This window comes from Manis javanica, chromosome 10 (assembly GCF_040802235.1).
Source record: "Manis javanica isolate MJ-LG chromosome 10, MJ_LKY, whole genome shotgun sequence".
Lineage (NCBI taxonomy): Eukaryota > Metazoa > Chordata > Mammalia > Pholidota > Manidae > Manis > Manis javanica.
In genome coordinates, this window is record NC_133165.1 from 56445632 (window position 1) to 56457709 (window position 12078).

Sequence of the window (12078 nt, forward strand, 5' to 3'; positions counted from 1 at the left end):
AAAACAACTTCATTGAAGTATGGTTGATATAACACAAGATTCACCTCTTCTAAGTGTATGGTTGCATGTTTTTTAGTAAATTCACTGAGTTGTGCAAGCAGTTTTAGATCATCAGGCCAGTGTATACCCATCCCTACCCACAGGCAACCACTGTCTTTCTGTGTCTACAGTTTTGCCCTTTCTGGACATTGTACAGAAACAGAATCATAGAATATATGGACATTTCTGCCCAGCATATTCTTTAAAAATGGCATTCAGTTACCTTGTCTGCACTAAATAGTTACTCTGTCCTGTCTAAATCACCATTACCTCCCCCGGAAGGTCGTTAGCTTAAGTTTGGAGATACGCACTGTTCTCCTGATTGTGTAATTGAATGTATGCCCTTGAGTTAACCTGTTGTGACACTTTTCCTCTGTATCAGCAGTGCCACACTCTGCTCTATGTTTATAACCTACCAGCAAATAAAGATGGCAAGAGCATCAGCAACAGGCTCAGACGCCTGTCCGATAATTGTGGTGGGAAAGTGCTGAGTATCACAGGCTGCAGTGCGATTCTCCGCTTCATAAACCAAGATAGTGCAGAACGGGCTCAGAAGCGAATGGAAAATGAAGATGTCTTTGGTAATAGGATCATTGTGTCATTTACTCCAAAAACTAGAGAACTCTGTGAAGCAAAGGGTTCAAATGCAATTACTGATAAAGTGAAGTCTCCCAAAAAACTTAAGAATCCAAAACTGTGCCTCATCAAAGATACAAGTGAACAATCTTCCAGTGCCAAAGCCACTCCTGGGAAAGGGTCACAGGCAAATTCTGGATCTGCTTCAAAAAACTCAAATGTTAAAAGTTTACAGGTAATTTTGATACCTCTTGCTTTCTGAAATTTATGGTAGGTTTGGTTTATTCCTCTGTTTTATATGCCCACTTGGTTTTGGTGCATCTTTTTTTATTCCCATTTCTACTATTAGTGAAAGTCAAGTGTTTCTATACAGGGCCTAACACATCTTGGGTACTTGATGTTGTGAACTCCACTGCACTTGTCTCTTTAAAGGAGCTGTGCCGCCTGGAGTCAAAGACTGGTACGAGAAACAGTGACTCCCAGCATGGTAACCTGAGGCTGGTCGCACCTCCTCACAGGAACTCCAGTGCTGCAGCGCCCACGCTTAAAAACCTGGGGATGGCAGAGTCCGTTTACAAAACCAATCTGAAGTAGGTTCCATTACGCTTTCTCATAGTTGCTTGTCCAATGTGAAGGCAAACAAATGATCTCTTCCCTTGAATTTTCCCCGTCAGAAAAGAGAACCTCAGTGCCCGAAGTGTTACCAGTTCTCCTGTAGAGAAAAAAGATAAAGAGGAGACACTGTTCCAAGTGAGTTACCCGTCTGCTTTCAGCAAGTTAATTGCATCAAGGCAAGTCGGTCCCCTGCTCACATCTCAGTCTTGGTCTTTGCGGTAAGTTCAGGCTCTTGATCTGTAGGGTGCCTACAAGAAATAGAAGGGATTTGAAATCATATGTTTGTTTAAAAGAATCCAAGCAACACAGAGCCACATAAAGTTAAAGGCCGGTCTCCTCTTCTTCCTCCACCAGTCCCCTCGTCCTCAGGTAGCCATAGCTAACATTCGGGAGCAGTGCTTCTCACCATGGGAAGTGTGGTAAGCAGAGGTCAGGGGAGAAGCTGTCCTGGAGTCCCTGGCACATGATGGAAACACATAAGGATGTCTTCCTGTTTCCTCATCACTTTGTCATGTTGAGGAAGAAGCCCAAACTAGACATGCAAGGATTAATCTTATTCATAGGGTGATGAGAGGAAGCTCTGAGAAGTAAGGGTCTCTGCAAACCACTGTAATTACCTGTGTGAGACCTTGTCTAAACTTTCTACACTCAAGCTGAGTACGGCCACGTTGCCTCCCATTAGCTCATTCTAGCATTTGTTCTGCTGAGTCAGTGAAGGCTGCCTATAGAGTATGACTTTGGACCTGTAAAATAACATTTTAAAATTCACATGGAGGTCTGTAACATATGAGCAAAGATAACCTTGCTTTTTAAGACCCAGGGGAGGTTAAATGATTTACATTAGTATCACAATCCAATTTCTAAGAGTAAATGCCCAAAGTGGAAAATTCACCAGGCCTGCCTATAATTTCTGCCCTTAGCAATAAATAATTTAGTGAAAGAATATTTGATATTTAATGATTTACCAGTTATTAATAAGGAGTCATCAACAGATAGTAGTTTCGATAACTCTAAAAATAAGTATGTGTTTAAGAGAAAAGCACATTTGAAAACCAAATGTCTAGTTGGTTATATTGTGGAAAGCTACTTCTATATAAAGCTTCAAACAAGGTTTAATGATAATAAATAAATAGATTAATAGTTTTTAAAAAATCTCAGTATGTATGTTTTAAGCAGGAGTGTGTCTCCAAACCTTTTGAACAGAACATCCCCACTTGCTTTCAACATTGCAAATTCGAGTATTGGTGCCGACTGCCCAGACCCCTTTGCAAATGGTGCCGACATCCAGATCAGCAACATAGACTACAGATTATCGCGAAAGGAGCTGCAGCAGCTCATGCAAGAAGCATTTTCTAGGCATGGCAAGGTAACCTCTGCACTCTTGTTCTTGCATTTGTTTTACCCTTTGCTATTTGTTTGTTTCAAGTTGAGAGAACTTAATTCAACACACATAACCACAGGCAGGATGTAAGTGTTACTGGCCAAGTTTGATCTTCCTTTATCCTCTGGTCTGCTTGTGGTGGTGCTGTACATCCAGTTTTTAGGTCACAGCCCCAGAACAAGAAACCTAGCAGAGAAGCACTGTGGTCATGGGCAGGGATTTAAATGGCACTTCGGGAAATAAAATTCTGGTGGATTTCAGTTAGCTCTGGCTGTCAAAATACAGAATTAGGATTCTAAAATAATATTGCCTGTTTTTGTTACTATCTTATACATATTTGATTCAGTTTTTTGGTGCAGCATACTAAAAATGCACCTTTTCCAGATTTTTTAAATGGTTATATGCCCCTGTGTTTGCAGGGTCTGGGGAAGACCCCAAAGACTCTTCACAAATGTTGGCCCCTGAATCTGCATCAGTGTGTATGCCAGAGCATTCAGGCTGGGCCACTTTAATGTTCCAAGGTCACCTATCCTAGCTCACTTAAGTTTTGCTCTGCAGAAATGCAGTTCAGGACAAATTTCTCACAGAAGCATTAAAGTCTACAAATGTGCTCCTTAATGAATCACCTTTAGTTTTAAGATGGCAAGGTTTGGGTAGACACTGCATTCTGTTTTCCTTTTTACTGCCGTAGGTGAAGAGTGTGGAGCTCAGTCCCCATACAGATTATCAACTTAAGGCTGTTGTTCAGATGGAAAACTTACAAGAAGCAATCAGGGCGGTGAATAGCCTCCATAGATACAAAATTGGCAGCAAGAAGATCCTGGTCTCACTTGCCACAGGACCTGCTAATAAATCACTCTCTTTACTGAGGTAAAAAAAAAAAAAACAACAAGCCATTTATTTCAAGAAATAACATTTTGGCCTAGAAACATTTTAGAAATATTAAAAATAGTTTTTATCACATTCCCAGCACTCTTTGATGATTACATATGCAATAACACTGATTTTCAATCAATAGAAATAAGCTAGAAGTTAGAAGTAAGTTGGGAATAGCTGGTTAGAATAATTTGACTCGCTCAAGTCATCAATCAAAGGTGAGTTGTACCTTAAACTTGGCAGACACTTAGGAGTAAAATAATATGCCATGTATCCAGAACTGGTTCTAAAGACAGTAGCTGTCTGCAGTAAAAGTTTATAAGCCAAGAAAGTCTGAATATGCCTTCAAGTTTTAGTAGAAGGTAGATTCGTCTATAAAGGATAGATCTACAAAGCTCCAAACTCTCAACTTGCAGTTATACCCTGAATGTCAAATAGATGCCAAACACCAGAAGTCTACATTAGAACTGTCAGTCTTAGGAATCTGGTGATGATTTTATTCATAATATGCTTTGATTCTTTGGCTGCCTCTGTTTTGAGGGGGAACTACTAGAACAGAACTCACTCCAAGATAATCTGTGTGGACTTTCAGAGATCTTTTCTCTGATGTGTACTTCATCATTATTTAAAAATTTTTTTTCCTAGAATAAAAATTAAGTTTCATTGAAGAAAGTTTGGAAAAGTTCAGAAACATAGAATAAGCGGGGGGGAAGAATAATCAAGTGGCTCAAAGCCAGTCACTCAATTTTAAGTTTGGCTTTTCAGCACCTTTTTATTTTTCAAACCATGGTGGACATATCATATTCAGTTGTATGTCCTCAGCTGTGGAGTTTCCACTCCCATATCTCTAACATATGAGCCACATGGAGCATTCAGGCTCTTCTACCTTTTGCTCTGCATTAACAACATGTTTGTCTCAGTTAGTGTTTTTCTGATACATAGGTGTCAAAAGCCCTATGCTTGAGTCTGATAAAAACCTCAGTGTGTGACTTAATATTCTTTAATTGCCGTGTCCCTAAAGTCCTTTCTTTAAATTTTTCTGAAAAATAAATTCTGACATAGCAGAACTGGTAAAGTTATTTTGCATAGACAATTGTGTTAGTCAGTTTTATGAACTGTTTTTTAAATACAACTTGGAAATCATCTGTTGATTTCCAGTAGCATCTGTTCTCTAATTGATGAAAATTTTGTCTTACAGTGCAGAAACAATATCTGTTCTTCAGGATGCTCCTGCCTGCTGTCTGCCTCTTTTTAAATTTACAGATATCTATGAGAAAAAGTAAGTTAGGTTAATTTTTTTTCATTGATCCAGTCAAAACTGATCAGTGGCTTCCGAAATTGCAGTAGTGATTAGGGATTGGCCAAAAACTGTGGTAGCAGCTCTTAAGGAACTTCCAGCCTGGTGGAGGACATGAGACAAAGACAGTGGTGTTGAGATTTCAATTTTGGTTTTAACATGCAGTTTAAAAACTTCTTGCATTTTTAGCACATTTAGACCTTAGTCCCCAAACTGCACTTTCATATTTTTCCAATTGATTCGTTTTCTTATTCATCAAGCAAGACATTTCTGAGCACCTTCTAGACTGTAAGCTCAAGAATGACAAGGACTGGGTCTGACCCAACACCATGTCTTAGTGAATAGTAGGTGCTCAGCAAGTATTAGTGTAATGAAAATCTGGAAGTGCAGAGCTGGGGAGACAAAACAACTTTGTCCTTGAGGAGTTTATGTCTGGAAGGGAAGGGAAAATACAAATTATTCCATAGAACAAAGAAAACTGTCGTGAAAGAGGAGGAGTAGGGAGGAAGAAACTTTTTAAGGGTGCAGGGGATGGAAAGAATAAGGGGCTTGCCCATTGTTGTGTGAATAAAGGGGGCCCTGGGGTATTGGAGGCATGGAGGAGTGGGGTGGGACCCACACTGGAGGCAGTGATGTCTGCGGTGGAACAAGCAGGGGAGGGAAGGAGGCTGAGGAGGGAGAGTGCCTCCCCAGGGCCAGTTCTGAGCAGATGCTGCCGGCACAGGTGGCACTGGAAACTGCAGAAGTTCCCATCACTGGTGAAATGAGCCTCAGGAACTAGTTTATATAGGGGACAAGGTAAAAATCTGTAGAGGTCAGTTTGGTTTTGAGTTTTTTTGCTCTGGATGACTGAATGATGGTTGGGTGGTTAAGCCAGAAATAGAGAAATACAGAAAGCATGTCCTGGGGATACAGTGAGTTTCTGATCTTGGTTTTGGACATACTGGTTTTAGGGGGCTGTTGGAATATCTGGGTAGAGGTCAGGTGGTCCTCTGCACATTTGGAGGCTTCCTCAGGAAGAAAGTTGGCTCTGAAGACATGGCAGTTATTTGCCTGAATTTTGATCATGAAATACACAGGATTAGATGAGATCAGAGGAGAGGGAGGAGAAACAGAGAAAGGCAGAACTGGATGAAATGCGCCCAGGGACAGGAAGTAGGCGAGAAGCCAGGGATGAGGGTGTTACCAGGATGTGTGGGGATGGCCTGTAACATCAAGTGGCCTGAGGAAATGGTGTAAGCTGTGGGGAGGAGGAGGCTGCTGGTGACTAGACAGCAATCCCTACAGAGTCCTGTGGATAAAACCTTGGAGGGAACAGGCTGACAGACTGGACAGTGAAACAACAAACTCCTCAGAGACCAGCTGTTTTCACTCTAGGGAAGATGAGAGTAGAAGACAGCATGGAGGAGAATTTGCATCTACACACAGCATGAGTGAGGTGGGAAGAGAATGTGAGACTAGTTTTAGTAGAAGGACATCTAAGCATGTATATAGGGCACTGAGAAGAAACCACTGGAGCAGCTAACATTTAATGAGCACTTGCTGTGTGCCAAACTCCATACATAACCATGTTTAATTCTCACATGAACCCAGGTAGGTATTATCACTCCATTTTAGATTTGGGAAAACTGAGGCCCAGATTGTTTATGTAACTTGACTAAGGTCATCTGGGTTGAGTCAGGATATGAAATCAACTCTGTCTGCCTTCAGAGCCTGTGCCTTTAAGCTCTGAGTATAACAGATAAGTCAGGGGAATGATTGAGGAGCCCAGTCTCAGAGGAAGTGTGGGTCATGAGGCAGAGACATAGGTGAAAACAGAGGTGGCTGGAAAGGAGCATCCATCCTCTGAGGGAGTAGAGCAAAGATGGCAAGAGGTAGTAGGGATTTTCAACTTGGGGAGCCAAGTTGAAAGACGTCATATCAAATAGCTTTCCAGCTCAGAAAATGAGGTGAGGTCATTTATGTAAACGGGGGAGGGGTTGGGGAGTGGGTACCAAATGTTAGAATCCTATAGTGGGCCGTGGGCCACAGATGACTCAAAGGAGTGCCATGTATCACCAGTTCTACTGTGAATGGATTTATAGCAGTGTTATTCCAGTTTTACTTTTGAAGAGACAGGACCATTCTTAGGTATAGCCCTCTATTTAAATAGGACAGGTGTTTTTGTATCATCAAAAAAAACTTCTAGGTCAGCATCTCTGTTTTTCCTTGGTTTTAGGTTTGGACACAAGTTGAATGTGTCAGATTTATATAAGTTAACAGACACGGTTGCAATCCGTGAGCAAGGAAATGGGAGACTGGTGTGCCTCCTGCCTAGCAGCCAAGCCCGACAGAGCCCCTTGGGCTCTTCCCAGTCCCATGACGGCTCCTCAGCCACCTGCAGCCCAATTATATTTGAAGAGTTAGAATATCACGAGCCCATCTGCAGACAGCACTGTTCCAATAAGGATTTCAGGTATAATGCCTATTTCCCTTTAGAAACCATCTCTTTGTATAAGGTTGTGGAATATGTTAGAATTACCTTGTGAACGTTTTAGACAACCAAGAAATAGCGACTGTTTTGTTCTCTTTTCTGCAGTGAACATGAATTTGATCCAGACTCCTACAAGATTCCTTTTGTGATTCTGTCTCTGAAGATGTTTGCACCCCAAGTTCATAGTCTTCTGCAGACACACGAGGGCACTGTGCCTTTATTAAGGTGAACACGTTAAAGCCATTGAGATCCGATGCCTTATCAGTTCTCTTCTTTGTAGAAAGTATGCCCTGTGCCCACACCTCTTCCCCACCAAGTGTTATAGAATGCCTCATTCTCACATTTTTAGACGTACAAAGTATATCTGAAATGGGATCCATTCATTTACTATTTCAACAAGAAAATTTGCGTGTTGAATTTCGACACAAACATGAATAGTACAGTCTCTTCTCCACAGAGAGGTGATTATAAGTGCTGAGGTAGAAGTATGCACACAAGCCACAAGTGCACAACCTCAGTGGCTGTAGGTAGCAGAATTTGAGGGAGAAAAGTGTTCAAAAGGCCACTTAACCACACTGTGAGCTACATGGTAGACTCAATATAGGGGCCTAGACTAAAGACAAGGTTGCCTTACAGCCACTGATACATTAGAGCAGATAAATAAATAACTTGGAATGCAACTGCCTTATTTTTTTTTTTTTTACATATTAGATTTCATGGTTTTATTGTTACAGCATTCTTCTATTGGGAGTTTATGCTGGTGTGAAGTATGTAGTATGGACCTACCTTTGTCTTTTTTCCACATGGCTACCCAATTGTCCCAGTACAACGTATCTATTAGGGGAAAGGCAATGGGCAGAGATGTAGCTTTGCCATAGACTAAATTAGACCTTTTGATACCTGAAAGGGAATCATAATTAGAGAAGTTGAATTTACTCTTCTAATCAACAATGAAAGTAAAGTTACAAGATATACCCTAGACATAAAGCAACAGGGAAGAGAGATTTGAAAAATATACATGAAAGCACTGAATCCAACTGCCTTTTTTTTAATCCCCTGCTTGCTAGAAGATTGTCCAGGAATTTCTAGTACCATCAGAATGCATCAAAGAGGTAATGCCCCAGTTGATGGCCTTCCTGGGACCTTAATATTAACATTCAAACCCAGATCCTGGGCATTTAAACAAACTATTTATGAATGGATACAGTAAAATAAAAGCTGTTTGGTGGGTACTTTGCTTTTCCATTATTTTAATGAACTCTTCATTTTTCCACTTCAGCTTTCCAGATTGCTATGCTGCGGAGTTTGGTGAATTAGAAGTAGTGCAAGAAAACACAGGGGGTGTGCCCTTAGAGCACCTCATCACCTGTGTTCCAGGTGTAAACATTGCCACTGCACAGAATGGCGTCAAAGTAATTAAGTGGATTCACAACAAGCCCCCGCCTCCAAACACAGGTAGGTGTCAGGTTCAGTCCGTCTGAGCCCCCATCTACTATGAGAGGAGGCTATTGGCTTTTATCTTAAACAGCAGCACTATGGGCCAAGCTTAAAGCACCATGGGTGTCTTTGATCTTTTTTAAAACAGCTCTCTATAAAGTGCAGAAGGTTTGGCAGAACTAGACTTTTTGAAAGTATCAGCATAAATTATGTAAAATACTTAAAACCCAGATTTCACAGTTATAAATCTCTTTACCTAATTTTGTGAAGCTGTTTGGCTTATCAGTTGCCTGGCCTTTTAAAAAGTTTCAAGTATGTGAAGGAAATATCTCTTAATGCAGATTTACCTTTGAAATTCATTTTGGTCAGCATTTCTGACTTTGATTTAACTCTAAATGCCAATGACCAGGAAATTTAAACCTAGATTTGGGTGAACTTCTGAGTTCTGGGCATCCCCTGAGTTGCAGGTGTCTGATTCTGCTACCTGTGGATAGCACTGTAAATTGTTGCCTTCATATCCACATTTCCTGCTCTTTGGCCCCCACCACTTCTTCCTATTCTTCTCCCACCTCCCCCTACAGGAAGAAAGGTAGGCTTAACAGCTGGCTCCCAGAGGAGAAATATTGGTACCAAAGCTTCTCACCCACCTGCTGTTGCCTTTACCCTCAGTCCTACCCCACTCATCCCATGCCTTATGCTGGCCCCTCCTTTCTCTCTCCTGTGTCATTAGCCTGCTAGTCCCACAAAGGTCTCCATCTGCTGATTGATACTTTTATAATTAAAACTTTTTCTTAATTATATGGACATACAAGATAAATTCAAAAACATGTTATTACTCAGGTTTGTGTCATGCCAGTTTTACATTATCACTCTCCATGGTTTCCTAGGCAACGTTTTTAGCTCCAGTGTGGGCTAATTAGGCTGTTGGGGGCTACCTGCTTGATGACCATTTATGACTTTGATTCTGAGGGAAAGTAGTTCCATGTGACCAAGTTACAAGTGGATCTTTGAAATACAACCAGTTACAAGCTGGAAACTTCTGCATGTTTTCACCTCTGCTTTAATGCTGTGATGACCTATGCTTTACATTGGCTACTGGACCTTGAGAGGTAGTAGGGAAGCATTTGCCAGCCCATAAAGAAGGTGGGTTAGCCTGCTGATTATGTGAGATCCGAGTTCAGAAGCTGAGACATAAAGCAGTTACTTGGTTTCATCTTCTTGGTCATGATGGAGCTGAAGCCAGAATGCAAAGTTAGTTACCTTTCTTTTAGCTGGTGAAATCGTGCCTGTTCTTTTTTTCTCCCCATGTACCTAGACCCTTGGCTTCTGCGCTCTAAAAGTCCTGTTGGTAACCCCCAGCTGATCCAGTTCAGTCGAGAAGTGATCGACTTACTGAAGAGCCAACCATCCTGTGTCATTCCAATTAGTAATTTCATCCCATCCTATCACCACCATTTTGCAAAGCAGTGCCGCGTATCAGACTATGGATATTCCAAGCTGATTGAATTGTTAGAAGCAGTGCCTCATGTGTTGCAGGTAAGAAATGCTCGGGGGTTATTTGTTTCAAGATAGGAATGTTTCTGCATGGCTTTGGCTATTTCAGCCAAAGAAACAGGACACCTGGTAACCCATTTCCTAAGAGGTCAGTTCAGAGCAGAATACCCTGTTAGGCTTTCTTCAGAGTACAGAAAACACACACAAGGTGGCTTCGCAGTTTTTCTGAAAGCTGTGTTTCCAGTGCAAAGGAACTCTGTAGAGCACCAGAGAGTGTTTTCCTTCTCTCTGAAGACTGGCTTCCTCCTAACAGCCTCTCCAGAATTGTTCACTATTACACGGAAGCCACCGTGAACATAGGCTTACCTTGCTTATAAATGAGTTAAAGACCATACTGAGTTGGACCCTAGTGTTGGTTCCTAAGAAGTCTTTGCCTATTAATTTACAGTGTTATAGTAGCGTTCCACTTGTAAAGCAGCTTCCCACTTGTAAAATGGTCTGGAAAACTTTAGCTATCTTTTATAGACAAAATTAGTTGCCTACACTGATAATATGCTTTTCATTTCTCTACTCCTGATTATTTGAGAAAAGGTGTGTAGGGCAAAAAAAAAAAAGAGGGTCCCAGACACTTGAGCAGTTGTTTATTTTTTTCCATTTTGTTGATCTACATGTGTTTCACAATGCAGGTGTCATACATAAAGGGAGTTGTTTTTTTGGGGGTGGTAGCAGAAGAGAGCCATCAACTAGAAAGTTGTTATCTGCCAGCATCTTATGATTATAAATAATCAAAATGTTTGATTTGCAGATCCTTGGAATGGGCTCCAAACGTTTGCTGACCCTTACCCACAGGGCCCAGGTGAAGCGCTTTACTCAGGATTTATTAAAACTTCTCAAATCTCAAGCCAGCAAACAGGTCATTGTGAGAGAATTCTCACAGGCTTATCATTGGTGAGTTGTTGAGATAGGGGGAAGAAAATGAAAGCAAATAATTTAAAATACTTCCCCCATATGTAAAGTAATTACCTAACTTGTCTATTTAGCATTTTTTGGGGAAAACTTACAGTTTATTTTAGCAGGTGATATTCCTCATTCCTTACCCATTTCCATGGTTAAATTCCAGGTGTTTCTCAAAGGATTGGAATGTCACTGAATATGGTGTTTGTGAGTTGATCGATATCATATCGGAGATTCCGGACACAACCATCTGCTTGTCCCAACAAGATAACGAAATGGTGATTTGTATCCCCAAAAGAGGTATGTTGACTTAAATGTGCTGGAGGGAAGTTGTCTACCGCAGTGGTTATTTTAACTTGGAGCCGTATAGGGGATGCGCCTTTCCCTCCTCTGTGGTTCTTGAGGGTTCCGTGGAAAGTACAGTGTGAAAACACCTGCTCTGCTGTGTAGTGGATCCTCCATTCTTCAGAGTAAGTGAAGCTACTTGTCAAGAAAGCAAGCAAGGTAGTTTTTCAGGATACCCTCTGGGGGAAAAAGGCATGACCAGCACTTTTCTTCAGTGCCTGCTAAGCCTTTCTGACTGTTCACCACGTGGTTACCAGCTGAAAACCAGTCACCACGCCTGCCACCTGTTGCTTTTTTCTTTCAACTGAGTTACTTTACTATGCACACTTGAGAAGGAGAGAAAAGGAAAGTGAATGTTTTGCATTTCCCACTTTTATAGTTCTGGTTGATGCCTGGGAGATAGAATAGAAAAAATTAAATCTGCCTGCTGTCATGTTCTCTTCACTGTTACTCATCAGTGATACATAAACTGTGTTCCTGCAGAACACTGATGTCCATGCAGCCATAGAATTACAAAGCTAATGTGAGTAATGTTAGTCTTCCCCAATTCTAATTCAAAAATTAGTGGAAACAAAATCTTAAGTTGAAGCA

The 12078-nt window shown here is 41.2% G+C and overlaps 1 protein-coding gene across 7 annotated transcripts in view; it reads left to right on the forward strand.

Annotated features, from left to right (window-relative positions):
• MARF1 (meiosis regulator and mRNA stability factor 1) overlaps positions 1-12078 on the forward strand; it is a 44977-nt gene that overhangs the window by 12613 nt on the left and 20286 nt on the right. For 4 of the 7 annotated variants that reach the window (XM_073215537.1, XM_073215543.1, XM_073215541.1 and 1 more), the window contains 12 exons: positions 422-850; positions 1048-1205; positions 1290-1448; positions 2407-2596; positions 3303-3481; positions 4686-4766; positions 7003-7239; positions 7363-7482; positions 8537-8712; positions 10010-10230; positions 10994-11136; positions 11309-11442. In XM_073215537.1, the coding sequence (XP_073071638.1) occupies positions 422-850; positions 1048-1205; positions 1290-1448; positions 2407-2596; positions 3303-3481; positions 4686-4766; positions 7003-7239; positions 7363-7482; positions 8537-8712; positions 10010-10230; positions 10994-11136; positions 11309-11442 (2227 nt within the window). The remainder of the gene's footprint in view (positions 1-421; positions 851-1047; positions 1206-1289; positions 1449-2406; positions 2597-3302; positions 3482-4685; positions 4767-7002; positions 7240-7362; positions 7483-8536; positions 8713-10009; positions 10231-10993; positions 11137-11308; positions 11443-12078) is intronic. The other 3 variants (XM_073215539.1, XM_073215538.1, XM_073215540.1) reach the window with 3 other exon arrangements.